At 45.4% G+C, this 22,454-nt stretch overlaps 1 protein-coding gene across 3 annotated transcripts in view; it reads right to left on the reverse strand.

Annotated features, from left to right (window-relative positions):
• The window catches only part of DSCAM (DS cell adhesion molecule), a 732,790-nt gene that overhangs the window by 95,731 nt on the left and 614,605 nt on the right, over positions 1-22,454 (reverse strand). For 2 of the 3 annotated variants that reach the window (XM_077879265.1, XM_077879266.1), the window contains exons 17-18: positions 5,090-5,330; positions 3,386-3,532 (exon numbers count right to left, since the gene is read on the reverse strand). In XM_077879265.1, the coding sequence (XP_077735391.1) occupies positions 3,386-3,532; positions 5,090-5,330 (388 nt within the window). Of the gene's footprint in view, positions 1-3,385; positions 3,533-5,089; positions 5,331-22,454 lie in introns of those variants that run through there. The other variant, XM_077879267.1, reaches the window with a different exon arrangement.

Genomic DNA, 22,454 nt, shown 5'->3' on the forward strand with positions numbered 1-22,454 from the left:
AAAAAAACAGGAACTAAAGAATGATGTTCAGTTGAAACCATGAATAAAATAATGTGAAATGAATATATAAAGTAAATTTAGACATATTACTTCTACTACAAATTTTTTAACTTTCTGTTTTGAAACAAATTATTTTACGTATTCATACCTTTCCTCATTCTCAAAGGGTCTCAAGGCAAAAAAGAGGGGTGCAAATGACATTTCTAAAGTACTGCCAACTGGCCCACCACCAAAGCAAACATCCAGTTAGCACTAAATGCTGACTCGCTTCAGAGGCACCGCGTCATCTTGGGGAAACACAGAAGAAATGATGAATAGTTCAGATTCAGATGGTGATGTGCCTTCAAAGTAGACAATAGTCTAGCAATCACGGATGAATGGCTTTGTCAGGCCTTGAAAAGTATTGACCTTTCAGATTATGATAAAATTCTCAGAAATTTCATCAAGATATTGTATGGTGAGCCTGCCCTATTAGCCACTTTTATAGACCCCATTAATAATGACAAAACGCTTTGCTACATACGTATTTGAGGCAATTGCTAATCATAGTGGTAGTAACAATCTGTGTCTCTCAGGCTGTGAGTGTGTGCCTGTGAAAGTGAGTGGATGTGCGTGTAGGGTTGTGTGTGACTCTGTGAGTGTGTGTGCCTATGAGTGTGCATGAGCAGATGTATGTGTGAGTCTGAGCATGTGTGTCTGTGAGAGTGACTGTATGCATGTGTGAGGGTTGTATGTGAATCTGGATGTGTATGCCTGTGAGTGTGTACCTATGAGCATGAGAGGATGCATGTGTGAGGGTTGTATATAAGTCTGTGAGCGTGAGGGGATGTATGTGTGAGGATTGTGTATAAGTCTGTGAGCCTGAGGGGATGTATGTGTGAGGGTTGTATGTGGATCTGTGAGCGTAAGGGGATGCATGTGTGATGGTTGTGTGTGGGTCTGTGAGCATGAGGGGATGTATGTGTAAAGGTTGTGTGTAAGTGTGAGCATGAGGGGATGCATGTGTGAAGGTTCTGTGTGGGTCTGTGAGCGTAAGGGGATGCATGTGTGAGGGTTGCATGTGGGTCTGTGAGCGTGAGGGGATTATGTGTGAGGGTGTGTGAGTCTGTGTGTGTGTGTCCTTGAATGCGTGTCTGAATGTGTGTGTGTGTCAGTGTGAGAGTGTATGTGTGGTGTTTTCTCGGGATCAGTGGGTCCAGTCCTTTACACAGTCACATGTTTTCCGTCGGTGGGAACCTCAGGGTGGCAGCCTGTGGAGTCTCCGTGGAAGCTTCCAGTAATCCCATGGAATTACCTGCTAATTCATACCTGTCACTTTTTATAAGTAGCAGGTGAGGCGAGAGCGTTCATAGCAGGCTTATGTCTCCACGGGTTTCTTTCTCACCGTTTAGAGACTACATGTAGGACTCCTGCACCAGGCATTAAGCACATCACTCGGATCTTCCTACAGTGAGCAGAGGATCTTTAGGAACTGTATGCATTTCTGAGCAGCCTTATGTGAAGACTTCCGTGTTTTTGAATATTCAAGTTTTTAAAGCTTTGAAAGCATCGAGTCCGAAGAACTGCATTAACCACGTTACCCTCCGTACAGCTCAGGTGTTGGTGGGCAGCATTAGCAAGTATGAGTGATGTGTGAAGGTACGGATGACACAGATGAGGAGCCGCCACTGGATTCGGGAAATATTTCCAACAAGAACAACAGAACAATTTCAGTGTCACGTTGCCTCTAGGTGAGTGAGCTAAGTAAGGTGTTTGGTTTCACCTCATTCAAGACGCGGAGGAGAAACCAGAATAAAACACACACAGTGATATAGCCTGGTATCGGGTCAATAAGAGGGACATTTTACCAATTTTCATTGCTGTAGTCTTTATGTCTCTGGGGTGTGTACAGGCTTTTTGGGGGCACAAGAGGGTGGAGCTGCCAAAGAATTGTCTATGTAGGTCTGTCCGTCTCTGGGGCTGGCTGTGCGTTATTGGGCTTGCGGCTCTACATTCACGTGATTGTCCCTTGCTCACTGGTCTCAAACACCCAAGAGGGCAGACGCTGCATCCTCTGTGTCCAGCATGAGCCCAGCACAGGGTAGGTGCTCAGTTAACGTGTCTGCCTCGGGTCAAGCCAGTGAATCTTTACAGAATGGCTCTAGTTGCTGGGTGCTGGGTGAGGAGCTACACTCAGCATCAAGAGGAACCAGGTCTGGTCCTCAGCCTTGAGAAGCAGGTGGAAGCCTCCAAAAACTGCTCTTTGTTTAGCAGATGAAGCTTATTTAGCTAAGTGTCTTTCTTCCTTTGTTCTGGCCATTATTAGAGCCCTATGTGTTCTGTTTACCTGGGTGGGGACAGCCACCTGCTTGGAGAGCAGACTCAAGTGGCCCGAACAGGGGTGGGACATACCTGGGCCTCTGGCTGTGTTTGCCCAAACTCAGAAGTGAGCATGCACCAGGAGGCCACATGCAGTCAGAGGGGTTGAAAGAAAGCCCAGGCGGGAGGTGAGGCACGGCCCCCGGAGCAGGGGTGCAGGAGGTACCTGGGGACAGGAAAGGGGGTGTGGGCTACGCAGGTGTTGGGATGCAGGCAGTGAGCCGACCTTCACAGCTTCCCTGTGCAGGCCGCAGTAGGGGGGGTGTTCCTATCCTGCTCACAGAGGGGGGCTCAGTCTGGTTCAGGAGCACCCACCACCTGAAAGGCATCACCACCCTCAGACACACTCTCCCTGAGAAACTTCTGGCCCTAATCTCTCCACGAACTGAGAGGATGACACTCTCACTCATTCTTGCCCAAACAGACAGAAAGATTTTGTCCTATAACTTGAAACAAACAAACAAACAGAGAAGCAAGAAGGAAGAAAGAGAAACAGAAAGAGGGGACGGAGGAGAACAAGACAGAAGGAGACAAAACAGAGGGTCTGGGATTGAATGGCTCCTCTCGAGGAATAACAATACTCCTGGCGAGGTGCTCCTGAACCCTCTCATGGGTCAACTCCAGGGACTGAGCAAGTTTCCCTGCTGAGTTTTATCAGGAAATTGGAAGAGGTCAACCTTTTAGGATACACATCACATAGAACTTTCTAGATCTTGGTGTGGCCTGCAGAGGCTCTGCATAGATACTCCTCTAGGAAAGCACATCTATGCCTACATATCTCAAATGCCACCCCTCTCCGATGCCTCAAATTGCTTTTTTGAGGATACATGATGCTTCAAGCAGCTGAATACACCTGTGAGCACATAACATGACAGGTAAGAAGAGAGAGACATGGGGAGAGTGGGCAATTGTCCATTGATAAAGATGTGCCCTCCACACCCTGAAACCCATATTAGGAGCGGGGCTCTGCTAATCCCACCAGGCATCCTTTGGGGCAAACTCATATGCCTTGTTTTCATCCTCTTACCTCCATCCATCAGGTTGGCCCAGTAAATGACTCTGAACCCCTGGAGAATTCCATTCAAGGCTTCCTTGGAAAGCGTGGACCAGGATATGGATATGCTCTCTGGCGATGTTGCTATGGCTTGGACATTTTCAGGGGGGTAACTCGGCACTGAAATTAAATAATTAGAGTCTGTAATAACTGCGGGTGGTTTAAGTGGCAAAGCAATACCGAATAGGCAATATTAGTTTAACACGTCGATATGCAAGCAAAAGAAAAAAGTCATACTCAATCCACAAAATTAGGGAGAAAAGGTGAGTTCCACTTCCCTATACAAATAGTATGATAACTCTATAAGGTAACATGAGTTTGCACATCTGTCCTAGTCTCTCTTTCCAGTTTAACTGGCTCATGTTGAAGAAGGCTGTCCCGGGACTGAGTGGAGAACACTTCTGATCTCAGGGCAGGCGTAAAAGGCCTTTACCACTCTTGTGACTGTTGGAAGTTACATTTGCTTTATGGAGGACTATGCCCTCTGTATTTCGTGCTATCCGGCACATAAATCGGAAGCCTAGCTATTGAAAGGTGTTGAAAAGCAGACACGAAGTCGTAGCTTACTCACCACCCCCACCCCGGTCAGCCCCTCTTGCAAAACTGTCACCCTCTGCTGGAGGAAAGAGAGCAAATGGGCACAATGGGGGCTGCTTGTTTTTCACATCGAGTTTATGCAGATCTTGAATGCTGGGGCTCAGAGAAGAGACCAAATAACAGCAGAACCACACACACCAATGAAGAATGAGCACTGAGGTGAAAACCAAGGCAGATGTGATCATGATGGCAGAGATCATGATGCTGGACAGAAAACCCAGTGTTCAGGTTTCTGGTTTTCTAAGGCTTCTCTCCCTGTAAAAATGGTCACAGATTATGGAGGCAAGTCACCCTGTGCCCCCTCAAACCTATGATCACCTGGCTAACTGCACACGAGGTCATTGTGGTGCAAACTGGCTGCCTTAAAATCTACACGCAGTGCTGCAATGAAGCAGGTATCTTATCTCTGCCCCTAACGTGGGGTCTCTGGACACAGGGCTCTCCTTTGCTTTTCAAGCACAGGATCCTGCACGTCATGGGAGAAGGTGAATTAATTCCTCGTGGTCACTAGGCGGCGCTCGGTCACTGTGAGATTTGCTCCAGGAAACCTGCTCATTCCTTGCTCTTCTCCAGAGTGCTTGAAAATAGAAAGCATTGGAAAGAAAGGAAGGATGGAAGGAAGGAAAAAAGGAAAAAAGGAAGGAAGGAAGGAAGGAAGGAAGGAAGGAAGGAAGGAAGGAAGGAAGGAAGGAAGGAAGGAAGGGAGGAAAGGTTGGTTCTCCTCTTTAACATGATTTGGAGAAATTCTTAGAAAATCAGATTTCCACATTCTGGTCAGGCTTCTGCAGTCCTAGGGAGAGACTTGGATGCACTCGGAGAAAAGCCCAAATCTCGTGCTTGGAATAAATGAGATGCTGCAGAGGGAACGGATTTGGGCTTTGCAATCAAGCTCTGTCAAAGGCGAGGCCCACTCTGTGCAGCCGGCGAGGGAATTAAGACACACTTTCCTGGAACCCCCATCCCCCAGGCCTGGCACTTTTGTCACTGCACAGCCAGCACGAGCCAGGCTGTGGGGGGCCAGAGGGACATCAGCAAACCTCTGAGGAAGGAGAGGCGCGAGCGGCGGCCACCAGAACCTACCATCCTCGAGGGTGGTGGTGATGATTTCCTGAGAAGAAGGTCCCGTCCCGGCCCGGTTGCAGGCCTGCACCACCAGGCCGTACTGGGTGAACTTATTGAGGTTGTCGAGGGTGTAGATCTCACTGTCCCCAGTGGTGTCAATACTGATAATGTTGAATTGGAAGTTGCCCCCAGTGCTGTACTCGCGGTAACCTATTTGGTAGCCACGGATAATCCCATTTTGCAAATGTTTCTTGGGAGCCTAAGGAGGAAAAGAAAAGCAGACAGTAAGGAATTCTCGAGCAACACCAGGACGGGAAGCAGCACCCACTGCCTCTCAGGGAAGCAGAATAAAGTGAGATGGTCATGGAAATAGTAGCAGGAGGTGTCCTAGTGGGCGTAGAGTCAGGGCTGCTAGCCATGAACCCAGGCACAGCTTGCTGTTGGCCAGGTGCTCTCCCTTGGGAAGACTGAAACACCGGGGGCATTCATGTTGCCTCAGGGACACCGGCCATCATCCAGGGACACTGCTCTTCACACCTCACCAGCAAAATCTCCTGAGTTAGAGCTACTCTGCCAGCTTGTTCGAGGTGAGGGGGGAGCAGGAATGATTTTTTACAAAAGGGTCCCTGCCCTTGTGGAGCTTACACTCTAATGGAACGTTCCAGAATAGAGTTGTTTCCAGTTGAAAGCTGCATGTGGAAGGAGTCTGCCACTGACATGAAGGCAGAAATGATTTTGGAATCATTTCATGGTGATCTAAATGGGGCAGGGGTGAGGCTATAGTCAGCTGCTCTCTGCTAAGGACAAAGGGTCTTCTCAGTCAAAGACAGAATACTTTAGCCGGTATCTTGGACTTTTAAAAGAAACTTTTCAAGTATAACACAGCAGCAATGCTCTAAAGTTAATAAATGTTTTGTAGACTTTCAGGCAGTCAAGAGGTATGTGTGTGTGCAAGTGTGAATGCATGAGTGTGTTATGGCTGTGTGCGAGTGCATGTATGTATGTGTGTGAGCAAGTGTGTTGTGTCTGTGCATTTGTGAGTACATGTGCAGATGTGTATGTGTGTGTTATGTCTGTGACATGGGTGTATGTGTGTGAGCAAGTGTGTATGTGTGTTCTGTCTCTGTGTGCATGTGTGTGAGTACATATATATGTATGTGTGTAATGTGTTGTCTGTGTGTGCATTTGTGAGTACATGTGTATATGTATATGAGTGTGTGAGCATGTGTATATGTGTGTCGTATCTGTGTGCATGTGTGTATGTGAGTGTATGAACATGTGTATGTGTGTTGTGTCTGTGTGTATGTGACTGAGCAAGTGTGCATGTGTGAATACGTGTGTATGTGTGTATGAGCACGTGTATATGTGTGCTGTCTGTGTGTGCATGTGTGTAATACGTGAGTGGGTGAGCAAGTGTGCATAGGTCTTATGTCTGTGTGTGGATGTGTGAGTACATGAGTGTATGTATGCAAGTGTGCATGTGTTACGTCTGTGTGTGCATGTGTATGAGTACGTGAGTGTATGTATGCAAGTGTGCATGTGTGTTACATCTGTGTGTGCATGTGTGTGAGCATGTGAGTGTACGTATGCAAGTGTGCATGTGTGTTATGTCTGTGTGCATGTGTGCGAGTATGTGAGTGTATGTATGCACATGTGCATGTGAGTACGTGAGTATATGTATGCAAGTGTGCATGTGTGTTATGTCTGTGTGCATGTGTGCGAGTATGTGAGTATATGTATGCAAGTGTGCATGTGTGTTACGTCTGTGTGTGCATGTGTGTGAGTATGTGAGTGTATGTATGCAAGTGTGCATGTGAGTACGTGAGTATATGTATGCAAGTGTGCATGTGTGTTACATCTGTGTGTGCATGTGTGTGAGCACATGAGTGTACTATGCAAGTGTGCATGTGTGTTGTCTGTGTGCATGTGTGTGAGCACATGTGTGTATGGACGTGTGTGTCTGTGTTTCACCGCAAACCATGGATTTGGATCTCTCAGAGCCAGGAAAGGCTTCCTCTGCCCGGGAAGCACCAGGCGCCCATCTGGAAGGGGGTTAACCCCTAGGAAACCACAGAGAGTCTCGAGTGTGCAAGCGTCCGGCTCCGGGCAGTGAAGGCGCGGACAGCCAGGCAGTGGCAAACTCAGCGGTTGGAAGAGGCTGCCCCGTGGGCTTGGAAGCGTGGCCAGGGCCGGCGACTGGGAGGTGGGCAGGGTGCGGGGGGCCTGCAGAAACAGCGGGGGGAGTGGAGGGTGCCCGGCACACAGCCCTGAGGATCGGGAGCGGCTAACAGACAGGGCAGGGCTGCCGGATGGGCACGATTCGAGCCAGCGGGTCCACACAGGGGGCAGCAGAAGGAGGCTCCAGGCAGCACTAATGAATTTCAGCCAATATTTATGCATTGCCTAATATGCCCCCCGCCCACCCCCGGGGATCAGATGGCGCCCGCTGTGTTTGGGTGTTTGTTGGTCTGAGCTGTACAGGAGCAGGAAACTCACATTCTTAAAAGCAAGCTTCTTCATTTCTGGTTTTCTTGGATTGGAACTGCTTTCAACAACCAGTCTGACTTCACGCATGTACACGGGTCCAGTGGGGATCCATGAAACAGTCCCGTAAATCATTACTTTCTGCGTCAAGTTGGCACTGTTACACCCTGACATGACGGCTTTTCTCTATGCAATCTCTATGCAAGCAAATCTCTATGCAATCTTGTTTTTCCAGTGATGAGCTATGACTTTTCACTTTGTATGAAATCAGATCTAAAGATCTTAGATTTGGGGGGTACCTGGGTGGCTCGGTGGTTGAGCACCTGCCTTGGGCCCAGGGCGTGGTCCTGGTGTCCTGGGATCAAGTTCCATATCGGGCTCCCCGCAGGGAGCCTGCTTCTCCTTCTGCCTGTGTCTCTGTCTCTCTCTGTGTCTCTCATGAGTAAATAAATAAAATCTTAAAAAATTAACAAAAAAATTTCAAAAAATATCTCAGATTTTGAAAATTTGAATTCCATGGAAATTGTTTTACCACAACCACTGAATTTGCATTTATGCCATATAATTAATAAAATTTATTTCCCCGCAAGACTTATCTATAAGTCAAATTTAAAACAGATATTTTTATGTATTTAGTTTTAAAGATTTTCTTTATTTATTTGTGAGACACAGAGAGAGAGAAGCAGAGACACAGGTAGAGGGAGAAGCAGGCTCCCTGTGGGGAGGGGAACCTGATGCAGGACTCCATCCCATGACCCTGGGATCACGACCTGAGCCAAAGGCAGATGCTCAACCACTAAGTCACCCGGGTATCATGACATTTTTCTTATTTCACATAGTTTTTAAATTTTAAATACAGTGACCCAAATATAAATGCTATATCTTTTTTAAGATTAGTTTATGCCCATTAAATATTCTAGTTTTTCAACTGGCTCCCTGTATAGGGTTAAGATCCTACTAAGGATCACAGTGTGGTGGTTATGGCATCAGGTCAAGAAGCAAGTGAAGGGGGTAGATGCAAATGCCCATCAGAAAATGTTCACATAAAAAAATTAAAAAAAAAAAGAAAATGTTCACATAGAGCAGCAGCTAATGTAGTTAAATCTTCCACAAGGAGAGGGACTGCTTGCTGACTCCTAGCATCTTGGGTTTGGGGGATTAATGATTTGATCTGGTTGCACACGTAGGGTGGAGAAGACTTCTTTTTTCCCCTCCCACGGGTGAGAATACATTCTAACTGGCTTAATTATGATTTCCTTTTAACCAAAGAAACATTTAACAAATCACATGAAGAGAAAGTATTGTTTTTGTGCACAAAAACAAGTCAAAATTCTAACTATGTCAGGCAAAGTTTAAGTTTTATTATTATTTTGTCGGCTGGACAGATTTCTACTTAGGGATGTGTTTACATTAAAGAAATCCTTGAGAACATACTGAAAACTCAGATTTCTTTTTAAAAGTACATAAATAGAGGAGTTTTATACATTCAGTATAGGGAATTTTAGGGACTGTGGCACAAATTGCAAAGGGTTTTGAGAGTGACCCTGGAGACTGACTTGAATGGACAAGAAACCAGCGGTGACAGGGTGTATGGAGTAGTCTGGCAATGGGCCTCATGTCATCCCATGGGTATCTTTTACTTAAAACGGGTTTTAGATGATGCTTTAAACATCTGTGCCCTGGAGTACGCACTTACCTGGGATAAAGGTAGGTGTGTGTAAGGGAGAGATCCTAGTGGGGAAGACAGTTTTAGAATACAATTCTCTAGCCGTTAAACAGCATCAAATTGTGACTGACACAATGGGTCAAAAATAATTATTTGTTTCATGAAACTAAATGAATGAAATTAATAGTGGAGTAGGAAGAAAAGAAAAAGAGGAAATCTGGTAGAGATCCTGAAGATACTTTGAATCTGGGTTGCAGATACCGGAGACAGCTAATGTCCTAAGAAACCACTTCAATCACGACCCCTTCTCCCCACATCTCAGCAGTAACCATTGTGAGATTTAAGCCTGGCCGCAGTCTTTCCAGGGAAATGTCCCTTGGATGTTCCCTGGTGACCTAGGATTCTCTCTGGCTGCTTCAACAAGCATGGAAGTCCCAACTTTCTTGTGTTTTCCCATCTCATGAAAGGCCTCATCAGAGACTGCCTTTCTTCCTCCTCTATCAAAGCCCAACGCATTCTTCATAGCCAGCTCAACTTCCAGCTCATCTGCTTCCTTCAACTGCCTGCATCCAAGGAGTTCTCTATCCTCCAGCCTCCGCCTGCACACACTGATTCACCATCAGCTCGGCAACAACTGACCACTTCCATCCTTTCCTGTCGCCACTATTCCATATTGAATGTCTGCTTTCCGAGGACTTGATTGCAAGCTCCAAGTGCCTAAGGATTCTCACAGATAGGTTTGAAATCTCACCCACTCACTTGTCCAAAACAGGCCTTCAGCACAGTGGGCATTCTCAGAAAATGTTACTGTAGATGCAGAAGAGAATGGTTTTGAGCATATATGGGGCACAAAAATAGTGATGGGTAGAAATGACGTCAGTTGCAGGTTTATAATCTGGGTACAGGGCTAATGAGAACAGTTTGAAGATAGAAGAGATGCCCAGACTCCAGGCCCATGATGTAGCTGTTGGTCAGAGGCCTGGACTAGCCAATACAGAAGGATCTCTCAGGGGTACCGTGCGACTCAGACCCAAATTGAGAGCTGGCTTCCATGTGGTCGCTCAGCATGGCGGCTCATGTGTCAGGATGAGAGACACAGGCACGACTTAGAGGGGTCCAGCTTCATTTCTCAGACCCCATCAAGGGAAGAAAATAGCACCTGGAGAGCCAACTTACTTGGACAATGTCATCCTTTTTCTTTTCCTTTTTAAAACAGTGATTCTAGAGTTTGTTCACTTGTTCCGGGCAGCTCATGGGTTACATGTTTTTTAGAATAAGGATCATTTAAGCCAGACTCACAGATTGACAGCAAATCTCACTTGGCAACCAGTCCTCTTAATACTTAATAAAGGAAGACTTTGGAGGGTAAGTGAATGGAAAAAAGAAAAAAAGAAAAAAAGAAAAAAAGAAGGAAAGTCTAAAGTTCACTGTGTGTCACTGAATTCAACAATCTGAGGCCCTTTCTTTGCTGGAAGATGCTGCTATTTACAGACCACTCTGATTCACGCATGTTCTGTTTCTATCTTCTCTCAAGCCCCTTCGAGGGGACTACAGTTCTGAGAAAAGCCCTTCTCTATCCACTATTGTGTTTCCCATGTAGGGGTTAATTATTTTTCTGTGTTGAATACTACTCTTCCTTTCATTTACCTTTGGATCCGGTAATGAGCCTGGTTTCTTTCCATTTGTCTCATTGATCTGCCATCTGGGGTGCTCTCTCCCCTGTCTAGCCCTGGCATTTTTTTTTCCTCCTGTAGTCTCTCTAAACAGCCTTCTTTCATCCCTTCCAAATGTCCTTCCACCAGCCTCTGCCCCCCACCCCCCAACTCCCACTCCCTTTAAGAAACTGTCTCTTTTGATCTCCATGACAACAGCAGCACCACATCAGTGTATGTGCGTGGTGTGCCATTGCCTGCATTGCATGTGTCCGTCCAAATGAGCCTTGGAGCTGCCTGTGGTGGATACAGAGGTCTTTAAAAAGTCGGTAAAAACAGGGGTGTGGGAACGCTCACAGCACCATCAAGGACCTGAGTGATTAGAACAGGCCATCTCTTCTTTAGGAAGCCACCGGCCAGGTCCTGTTTCTGGCACACTTCCCTCCCCCCTGCCCAGCACAGGTGAATGGACTGTGCTCAATGCCAGGATTTGCCCGCTGACCAACCGGGAGAGCACAAACCTCGACTGCAGGTTCCTGCACTCCAAGAACACCCACCATATTACTCGGTCATGTTGAGTAACTCAGGTGAAAAATGAATTGAACATTTTCCTCTCAGGTTCCTCCAAATTCACTTAAAATGTAACCTGTCCTCATTCCCCTTTTATTACAGGGGGTTGTGGACTGTCTTTCTTATCTCTGTGTACTCCCTCCACCCCCGTCCCTGTTCCCCAACATAAATAGCAGCTACTTGGTAAGCCGGCTCAGGGAACAGGATGCGTTCAAGTGAGCAGTCTGCACAGGTGCCTGTCCTCTGCAAGGGGAGGCCTGAAAGTGAACCTGTGATGAAAGTAGAACACGGCGCTTGCAGGGCGGAGGGCTGGCACAGGGTAGTATGGAAGGGGAAAGGGGCAGGTGCCTTTTCCCCTTGTGGCAGAAAGATTCCCAGAGAAGGGGCACTTCATCTGAGCCTCTAGGAAGAGCAGCCGTTGCTGCGGAGGGACAGCCTCACAGGCATGCAATCAGCCTGCCCCACAGCACTCGGGCGAGATAACTGGAGATGCCACTAGAAGGAATAGCTCCAAGTGAGCCTTCAGAAGGTTTCAGCGGTGACCGTGGGGGTGGGCATAGAAGGTGGTGGGTGGTGGTGTGCAGGAAGCTAGGGAAACCCCCGGGGGATTCTGGTGCACGCTCAAGTCTGAGAACCACGGTTACCATCTTGGGGCGTCATTACAAGGTTGAGTATCGGCCTCACTTAGGATGGATGACGTAGTCCAAAGCAACAATTGCACGTTTCCAATTTTTCAGGTCACTAATAACCCGTCTTCCTGGTCTTTTTTTTTTCAGAACAAAAAGGAACAAATGCAATGACTAACAGACCTTCATGGTCCTATGAGTGGCACAGCAGTGAAGGGGCTGTGCTGCGGGGGGGGCCCGGTTGGGGGAGGAACAGCTGCCTTGCTGGATGGAGCCCTGGTGGAGCAGCTGCTGCAGGTGCATGGATGGTGGGTTCTGAGGAAGCGGCGCCGGAGTGGAGGGTGCTCCCATCATTGCGCTGGAGCATGTTTGCACTCCTGGACCTGCCCTTCGGGCTGCACTAAATACAAAGGCCACACCATAGGTCTCCTCTGAGGGGCATGCACGGCGACTGTCCACTGAGCGGCCAGGACAGAGTGAGGGGCCACATGTTATGAAATAAAGTGGACGGATGATCTGACCATGAGACGTGCTCAGAACACAGCAGCTACTGAGCCCAGGTCTGAGAAATTAAGGAGGAATGATGGAGCTTTGAAAGATGCACACTAGTGAGAGGCCAAGAAGTTGACTCAAAGCTGGTAGTCACTGTGTTCTAGTCAGATCTGGCAGCTGGGGTGGAGGCGGCAGCCAAGCGTGTGCTTGGAAAACACATGTAGAATTATAGAAACAGGCTCTCACAATTTTATGGGATGAAATTGAGGTTAACTATTACATAACAGGACTTTATTTAATTTCTAAAGTGTGGGGTGGCTCTCACTTTATTCATTCATTCATTCATTCATTCATCCAACCAACCAACCAGCCAACCAACCAACATGTGGAAGAGCTACTCTTGCTGGGCGTCCTCTTGTTTCTGAATTTCTCTGTTCTTTGCATCCCACACTGTCTGGTAACCACACACCAGCATTTCTCAGCAGCCTTAAAGCCTTATCCAGTGGTTTCTGCCAAAGACCTAACAAAGGAATTCATAGCACATACATAGACCCTACCTGGTGTTATATGTAGCAGCTCTGAGAGCTGGTCTCCTGAATATCTCATATTTAATGTTCAGAGCCTCTAGATGTCTCGATGTTTCTGAGAGACAGAGTTGGCCAGAAGAGTGATGGCCCATAGTGTCCCAGAGTCTGGGGGTGGAGTACAATGGAGAGAAGTAATGCAGAGAGTGGAGGTGCCCAGGTTCGGGGCAAGGAAAGAGCAGGGAGACAGTGGGAGGAAGACCTTTCCACAGGCCAACAAGAGGTGTAGGCAGGGCCCAGCCAGGAAAGAATGCACCTGGAGACTGTGTAGTTTTGGGAGACAGTCTCACCTGTATGTCTAGACACTGTGCAGGCAATAGGGATGTGGAGGGAAAGCGGTTTGGGTTAGGATGCCAAGAAGGATGTATACTAGTCTGTGAGCATAAGGCTGGGATCCCAACTGTTTAGTGGTAGCTGAGTGATCTGAAAAGACTTGGTGCCTCCTATGCAGACTGAAGGACACAACCTACAGTAGCTTTTACTACGTGGGGGATGGCAGGGTGGCCATGGAGATCTGGGGGGCACAGCTGGTCCAGATCTGCTAACCAAGCGCAAAAGGCAGTGTTTTCAAAAGTATTAGAGTCTTTGTAAAGGAATGGCCTGCCTCAGTGGTATGAAGAGTTGCTGCTGTCATTGTCTTTGTAACTTCTGAAGGGTAAGGTCTGTCCTGAAGGACCGAAGAAGATCTGAAGTTCAGAAGGAACTGCTGAATGAAAGGAAGGCTTTAACTTCACGCCTGGAAAGAGCCCGTTGGTGCTTTAACTCTCTGTTCAAAGAGCCAAGTAACAGGAAGCTCTTTGTGACGTATTCCAATTGCCCGTGGCCGCTTCCCGGGTGTTGTCATGTTCAGTAAAGCATGGTTGACAAACTTATGGTCCCAGGGCCAAGTCTATTTGGCCATGTCTTCTATATGGCCCTTAGCTAAGGAGGTAGGACACAGTGTTGTAGACTGAATCAACGAGTAGGGTGCAGGGTAGAAATTCCTGGGGCGGGCTGGGGTTGGAGGTGGGGTAGGTGGGAGGTCAGCAAAGGTGGAAGGCGAGGCACCTCCATGAGCGCAGAGTCAGATGGAGGCCAGGGTTTGGGCTGGGTGCTTGATGGCTGTAGTGCAATTCTTGCTGGGATGGCAAAGTTCTAACCCCTGTTCTATCAGAAGAAGACCCGCAAGGCCTGCATCAACGGCAGACTTTTGGTCATGGATTTACTATCTACCATGTACACTTTATGTCATGATTGAAGCCGAGAGTGGCATTGTTTCCATGGAGCTATTTACCTTTGTCTCTTATCTGTGCTTGGGTAATGAAAAGCTTTAGCCCCAACTGAAGGGATTTCAGGCGTGAACACTCATGAATGGATAATGGAGGAGAAGAGCATTGAGGGAATGTCCAATAGGATAGGTTCTTCTTTCAGAAACATGCTATCCTGGACATGAGATACCCCAGGGAGCACTCTGGTTCTCAGAGAGGGGATGTGCCTGACACAAGCCCAAATGCAGAGAGAGCCTCAGGTCCTGTACAGAGCCCCGGGGGTGACACTGCTCATTCTCTGCCCTCATACCTTCCTCTCTTGGATGACTTCCAGACATTCATAGCAATATGCCTCCTGATTTCTTCTGTTATTTATATAAAAAATGGGGCTCATTGCCAGCTTCAGATTGTAACTTTCAGGGAAAAACAAAAATGACAATATATCTTTAAAAGGTAGAATTGTTTAGTTTCCTATATTCCTACGATTACCCTAAGCACACGGCACTTTTATTTCACAGCAGAAGTTAAAATTTTCAAAAGAATGTGCTCACGGGAGGAATGCATCGCAAGAGTCACAAGAATGTAAAACTAGTTTTCAAAGATTTTAATACAAAGAGGAGCTGGCTTTTAAAAAAATTATGGGGGACACCTGGGTGGCTCAGTGGTTGAGCATCTGCCTTCGGCTCAGGGCGTGACCCTGGGGTCCTGGGATCGAGTTCCGCATTGGGCTCCCTGCATGGAGCCTGCTTCTCCCTCTGCCTGTGTCTCTGCCTCTCTCTCTGTGTCTGTCATGAATGAATAAATAAAATCTTAAAAAAATAAAATAAAAAAATTATGGGAGGTTACCCTGAGGTAGAGTTAGTTCATTACATCTTAGTGCATTAACTTAAATGCATTTGTATTGGTGAAATGAATCTGAAAGCATACGTTGTGTTTTTTCTGTTCTGTTTCATGTTACCATGAAAACAGAATGTGGAAACTAGATGCAGAGAAGTGTCCTACAGCAACTGGCTCATGCTGTCCTGGCTGGAGTTCTTCCTGAAACAGACCACAAAGAACTTTGTCCAGCCTGGTTTTAAATGATAAAGGCAACATCAGATTTCTTCCTTTGCCTTAGGAGACAGGTCCATGATGTAACAGGTGTCATCTGAGGTCTATGACATTCTTGGTTGGACATGTTTTCCTTTATTCGTTTGATTTTTCCTTCTAACACCTGTGCTCATTTACTAACTTATCTACCTTATTTGATTTCTTTGATGAGAAATGTGTTATCAGCAAAATGGCTTAATGAGTGCTCTCTAGGAAAAGGAGGCACATAAAATATTGTGTTTCTACTCACTTGCTCACTTGATGGATGCCAATCAGCTCATTTATAATACTTCGCTCCAAATTCACTATAACTTGAATTTCTGGTTTGTTCTGTTTAAAATGGAGTTAGCATTTCATGAGAACGAGTAAAACTACACCTGAGACCGTTTTATGAGTATTTTTCTTAAAATCACTACCTGCCCATCAACTATTAGGAATTAATCAATTATTTAAAATAAAATTTTTATTTATTTATTTATTTTTGTCAGACAAATTTCACAATATTTACATTTACTGGGGTGTACTGTTAGCAGGAAGGGCTGTGTCATCCAGAGCCACCAGGGTGCCAGCATCCAGGATGAAGATCAAAATGAAGACTGTCATTCAAGGGCCCAACCTAGAGATGCTACAGTGCCCTGATGTCCTTCATCCTCTCTGTTACCCAGTCAGTGCTGAGAGATGAGTGGGGAACATAATACTCAGGCATTTTTGGAACAGAACTAGTGTAAAAGGGTTTGAGTTTCAGTAAAGACTAACTTGCTTGGGGTCATTTCTATTAGGTGTAGAAATGGGAGTAATATCTAATTTTCCTAAAGTCTAGGGGCACCTGAGTGGCTCAGTAGGTTAAGCATCTGCCTTCAGCTCAGGTCACAATCCCATGGTCCTGGGATCAAGCCCTATGTCAGGCTCCCTGGTCAGCAAGGAGCCTGTTTCTCCTTCTCCCTCTGACCCTCCACCTGATTGTGCTCTCTCATTCTCTGCCAAATAAATAAATAAAATCGCAAAAAAATTTTTTTCCTGAAGTCTACTCCAGTACTTTTTATATTATTTTATATATTATATTATATATTCTTATTATGTGTAACTTGTAGATACTTTTAACTTATGTTGATCCTACTCAATGCATAATGAAGTGTTGTCCAGTGATATTTTTGTATATACTCTTCATTTTTCACTGAAAGTATTATATATTCATATATATATCCCCATAAGATTTCATAGCAAAAATTATGCACAGTGTACTTAATAAGTAATCTTCAATATTATTCAATCATGAGCAACTTTTTTCCTGATGTCCCAACTTTAGGATGTAATTCACTTGTAAAATGTGATGTTGATGTATCAGACAAAGAAAGACCCATGACTGGTTACCAGTAAACGTCCAGAATGCTCTTTTAGTTATGACCTCACAATTCTTACACATTGTTCTTATTTGCATTTTGACAATATGTTCTCTGTCAAGGCAAAAATACCATCCATGCCTCCTGACTCATTGTAACCTAGCAGTTTAGAATCTAACAGCTCTGAAACAGAATCACGGAAGTGCCTGCTCTCTGACGTCTTGCATTGTCAGCTTCATCCAGGCTCAGTGTGAAGCTTTCAGAACAAACCATCTGAAAGGACTTCCAGCTGATGGATAGAGATGGCCTGGGTCCTAGTTCTTCGTCCAAGCCCAATTTGTGTCCTGTCAGGGTCAATTAGCTGGAGCGCTACACTGGGATGTGCCTCCTATGCTGAGTCCAAGCCAACCTCTCCAGCATGCCTGGTGTCAGACCTGGACCCACACTCCTGGCGGCTGAGCAGCCTTTGGAAAGGTGGCCAGCATCCTTTTTCTGTCCTCAGGGGTTGGGAACCAGGAGAATTGCCTGCTTAGGTTGGGAGGCCAGCCAGGACCCTTTGGGCAGGCTGGCTCTGCTCTGGGAGAGATAACTAGGGTCACTGGTGAAAGCCAGTCACATGGCTAAACCAGGAGGGCTAATCCAAGGGATAGATGGAGAGAGATGAGGAATATATGTCAAATGAGGCAAATAAGCAATGAATGCTTTTATTAAAGGGATTTGTATATTTTATACATGCACAAAAAAGATGGGAATTGAATCGGAGGGTTTCCAAAAGAAAAGGTAGCCCCTCTTGATATGAATATTTTAACATGAATGTAAACAAAATAAATACCTCGTGTATTCATTTAACAAATATTTAAATATACTTCTGGGGATATAGTGACCAAACAAAAACAAAACAAACAAAATAAAAATATGCCCTCTACTCTCATAGAGCTAGTCAACTGTCAGGAGAGAGAATACTCCTCGGATATGTGGATGACCAAGAGGTTTTGAAATCAGTTTGAATTTTTCTTCTCTTGTTAGAGGGGAAAGAGGCTGCCGTGTTAATATGAGAAGGTCTGACGGTTCCTTAAATATTTGTAAGACATGTTGGTCACTGGGATTTTTTAATAAAGCTGCTGTAAATCCAGCCCTAGAACAAATTGATTAAGAAATGTAAATTTTGTAATTTTTCCTAGCCTGAGGATTAAAGTGAGAGTCAAGGAATGAAATAAAATTAATTTCAAGCCAACCCTTTTGAGTTTCAACGGCTGTTGGAAAAAGGGATGTTGACCTACTACTCCAGCTATGCCAAGGTTAAGTTTACATTTGGAAAGAAAGAGGAGGGAGAAATTACATTTTTTTCCTATTTTCTCTAATATTAAAGTTGAGTAAAATTTATAACATGAAGTTAGAAGGAACAGGACAAGAAACTAATATTGGTTGAACTTACTAAGCGCAAGCCACAATCTTGGCACTTCATGTACCTTAGCTTATCGGTTGCTTAGAAACTGGTCAGAAAACCTCGGAGGGTCCTCAGTCTGACAGTCCGAAGCCCCCAGATTTCAGGCAAATCCCTCCAATGTCAGGAGTTTGTACAAAACCCGGTATACCCAGTGCACAGATCTAATGGCATAATGTATGCAAAGTTGAGTACCATGCCTGGCTGGGGGCAAAAACTCAGAAAGACTGCTTTCCCAGGGATCCCAGCCAGGAAATACTATTCTAGAAGACAGTCCTCTTCCAATGTGGCATGCCATTTCCTGGGTAGAGGGATTTATTTATTTATTTATTTTTATTTATTTATTTTTATTTTTATTTTTATTTTTATTTATTTATTTTTTGGGGGGTAGAGGGATTTAGATGCAGGAGTCAAGAGGAGCCTGCAGTTTATTAAATCATTATGATGAAGGTCACTGGCAATAATGCAGTTCTGTTTTTAAATGACAAGCTAAGCCACTTTCCCACTGTAAGAGCTCATCTGGGAAACATAACATATTGCAATGATGCCTCAATTAGCTGGAATTACTGGGGATTGTGCAGATGTGGTGTTTTAGTTAAAAGTAGTCTTTGGATTACTTAAATTTAATTAAATCCCTAAATATGCAATGTTCAAATTTTATGGAAATAGGTATCCTTTGGCAACATTGCTCATTTTAAATAAAATCCAGCCAGACGGTTTGATATAGAGCGGCCAGAAAGTGGCAAAATCATTTTCAGGACTTTCTCCGGAGTCATCAGTCGGACAACCATTTTTAGCACTGGAATATTTAAACAATTGAGAATTTCATAGTTTTGGGATAGTGTATGGCTCTAAAAAAGACTCCTCATCTAAAACAAAAGGAAATATTTACATCAATAGGAAAAAAAATCTCTGCCTTAAATTGCATCCTCTTTAGAAATGTTTTGAGATACTTAGTAATGTTAAATATTTCGGATACTTAAGGTTTTATGTTATGACCACATGCAAATAGCAAGCAAACTGCCCTTCATTTGTAATAAAATGGGATACATTGATTCTGAGACTGAGCAGAAGAGAAAGTGGCAGACACTGTTCAAAAGAGGCTTGTTCTATCAATATTTTGACACTTAAGGAAATAGACCATAATTTTCTGAAAAATCAAAGAATTCTCCTTTAGTTTTACAATTTACATGTATGTAAACAGATATATCATCAATAATCAGTAACTTTAAGTATTGTTGCTGATTTTTTAAGATTTTGTTTATTTATTTGAGATGAGAAGCAGGGAGCAGAGGGAAAGGGATGAGCAGACTCTCCACTGAGCGCCAAGCCCAACACGGGGCTCGATCTCACAACCCTGAGATCATGACTTCAGATGAAATCAGGAGTCAGACACCTAACTGACTGAGCCACCCAGGCACCCCCATATTCTTTCTGATTCTGAAATAATCCCTACAAAAACGACAAGAAATTGTATTTGCTTATGCAAACCCTTCTATTTTTCAAAGAGGAGGAACAAGAGCTAGAACATGAATCTTTATTATCATTTACTTCCTTTTTATTTATTTAGAACCACTTATGTTATCTCTCAAGTTCCTGTCAAGGCACTGTTCAGCATTTTTATTTCACTCCAAAGGCATAAAGGTATTAAAAGCCCAATTTAATATGGCACTGGATCTTGGACGTCCTCCTGAAGGCTGACATTGGATGTGACATGCAGAGGGCCATTTCCTCTGACACTTATCACAAATTTTTTGAACCATTACTGTCATTTATTTTTCGATAAATTACAGTAGAAAGCCATATGTAAAGTGGTTCATCTGTGTGCTCGCCTGAGTGGTGATCACAGCTTTGGGCACCCACCAGAGTAGGCTCCGGGGAACTTCACTGGAGGATGAGAGAATATTACAGCCTGGGGTTCAGAGTTCCTCAAAGCTGGGTACCTTCTCTACAGCCGTGTCTGAAAGACCTAATGCTTCAGAGGCTACTGTGATTTGGAACACTTGTGCTGTGGACCTCATCATTCTCAACTCGCAGATGTCCTCACCCGATCATTTGTTCATTCATTCATTCTTTCATTTATGCCAACATGCCAGCCATTGGGGACCAGAGATGAACAATACTCCCTGATCTTAAGCAGGTCACAGAACAACAGAAGAGGTGCAGGCAAACAGAAGATAGAACCCATGTGATGGGGGCCTCACTGAGCTGTCCCCAAGAGTGAGGGTCCCATAGAGGCTCAGACAATTACTTACATTTTGGAGATGCAGCACACATCTTCACAGAGAGTCATGCAGCACAGGACGGGGCGGGGGGGGAGTGTTACCAATGGTGTTGGCAATGACAGCAAAGGAGGAGGGGGACGCCAGCTGTGGGCACGTGAATGGCCTGTTGTAACAGGGGCAAGGTGGGGGTGACAGCCTGCAGCCAATACTGAATGGCCTCATGAGACCTATGGCTCTTGGTCTACATTCAGTGGGCCACAGGGAACCTTCACTAGACTTGAAACTTTAAAAATTTGAATCTTTTCTATGGTGAAGGGTACGGCTAACATAAAAAGGTAAAGTTGTGTTGTTTATTTTATTCAACAGAAGGGGAATGTCATAGAAGTGTTGTTTATACAATAATTAGGCAAACAATATCCAGGTCCAGTAGGTCACCAACATGCCCCAGACCTTTAAGAGTTTGAGAGTCTAAAACGGCTGTCTTGCCACCAAAGCCCCAGCACTGTTCTCCCCACTGTCTCCTCTCTCCACTTAGTGCATATTTTACTTCTGTCAGTTGTCCTGTGACCCTGAATGAGTTTCCAGCTCCGTCCTCCCACAGCTCCCGTATTTCTATCCTGCTGACAGGGTGCGGGGCTCCCTCTCTGGGTTAATGTGATTTCTCTTTCTTTCTTTATTTCCTTCTCTCTTGCCCTTTCTGGTCAGTCTCCTTACACAAAATGTAAATCTGGGACTTTAACACCATAAAATCAAGACATATTTCATGCAACATATTGTCCTTTGCAGATCCTTTGGGTTGTAGATAAAAGCATACAGTTTAGTTGAATCAGTGACGTACTTCCATTACATAATCAGGCCAATGTGAAATGATGAGCCAGCAAACGGCGGTCCTTACCTCATTCAGTCTGTTAAATCACCTGTACACCTGTCTGCACACTGACAGGCCACACAACATCTGCCCGCTGCTCCGAGAAAAACCACTGCTCCATGAACCATGCATTACAATTGGCTCATGATCTAATGGAAGCAAGGCTTTCTTTTAATAGCCCACAACATGTTCATTCTTTTGGCAGTAAGAAGAGATTTAACTGCAATTTACTGACTTTTGCTTCCCCCCCGCCCCCCCCCCCCCCGGAGACAGAAAGGACGTCATGCCTCTAAAGTCTGGAAAGTTTCCATTTTGAGTTGTAAGGCCTCTGTGAATAGATACCTTTCTCATGCAGAACCCAGAAAGCTTTAGGGGCCACCGGCATAGCTGGCCTTTTTCAGTGGCAACATGTGAGACTGTGCAGAGCCAGTGGATAAAGCTCACAGAGCCTTTAATTTGAGACAGAGTGAGTCAGCATTCCGTCTGTAGAGTGGCCGGGATACGTGCAGGGTTATGGCTTGCTGCGTGCCTTTTATGATACAGTGTGTGATGCTCTCAGCTGGTGGATGTGCTCACAAAGGCGAACGCCACCCCTCCCACACTGCTTGGCCTGCACTGTCTGTGCGGCTAAACAGTCCCGGCCTGCTGTCCGCCACAGCCGCCGCACCGGCTGGGGTATAGGAGCGCACATGTAGGGGCTAAGGCATTGAAGAGGGTAGCCACCCCGACAACGAGGATCCTTTTTTTGTTACAGATGCAGTTCACTTTACAAAAGAGCCGGAACCCGAAGAAAAGCACCAGTAACGGGTGTGATGAGTTAAGTCTCTAATGGTTTTACAGGCAGGCCACTTGAGGACCCCACAGAGGTTGTTGACTTCTCCTCTGAGTGAGAATGTAGGGAAAGGGTGAGAAGAGAGGAGAGGGAAACCCAGAACTGGAAGAACCAGTGCAACGTGCACAAGTTTGGACCCAAGAAGAGCATTCTAGGTAAAAGGGATTGGGCCTCTTATCATCAACTGCAAGAGCACATCCAAGGATGACTAATTCTCAAGATAGTTTCCGCCACCGGGTTAGTGACCTCAAGATCCCTGGGACG

Source organism: Canis aureus, chromosome 30 (genome assembly GCF_053574225.1).
Source record: "Canis aureus isolate CA01 chromosome 30, VMU_Caureus_v.1.0, whole genome shotgun sequence".
Lineage (NCBI taxonomy): Eukaryota > Metazoa > Chordata > Mammalia > Carnivora > Canidae > Canis > Canis aureus.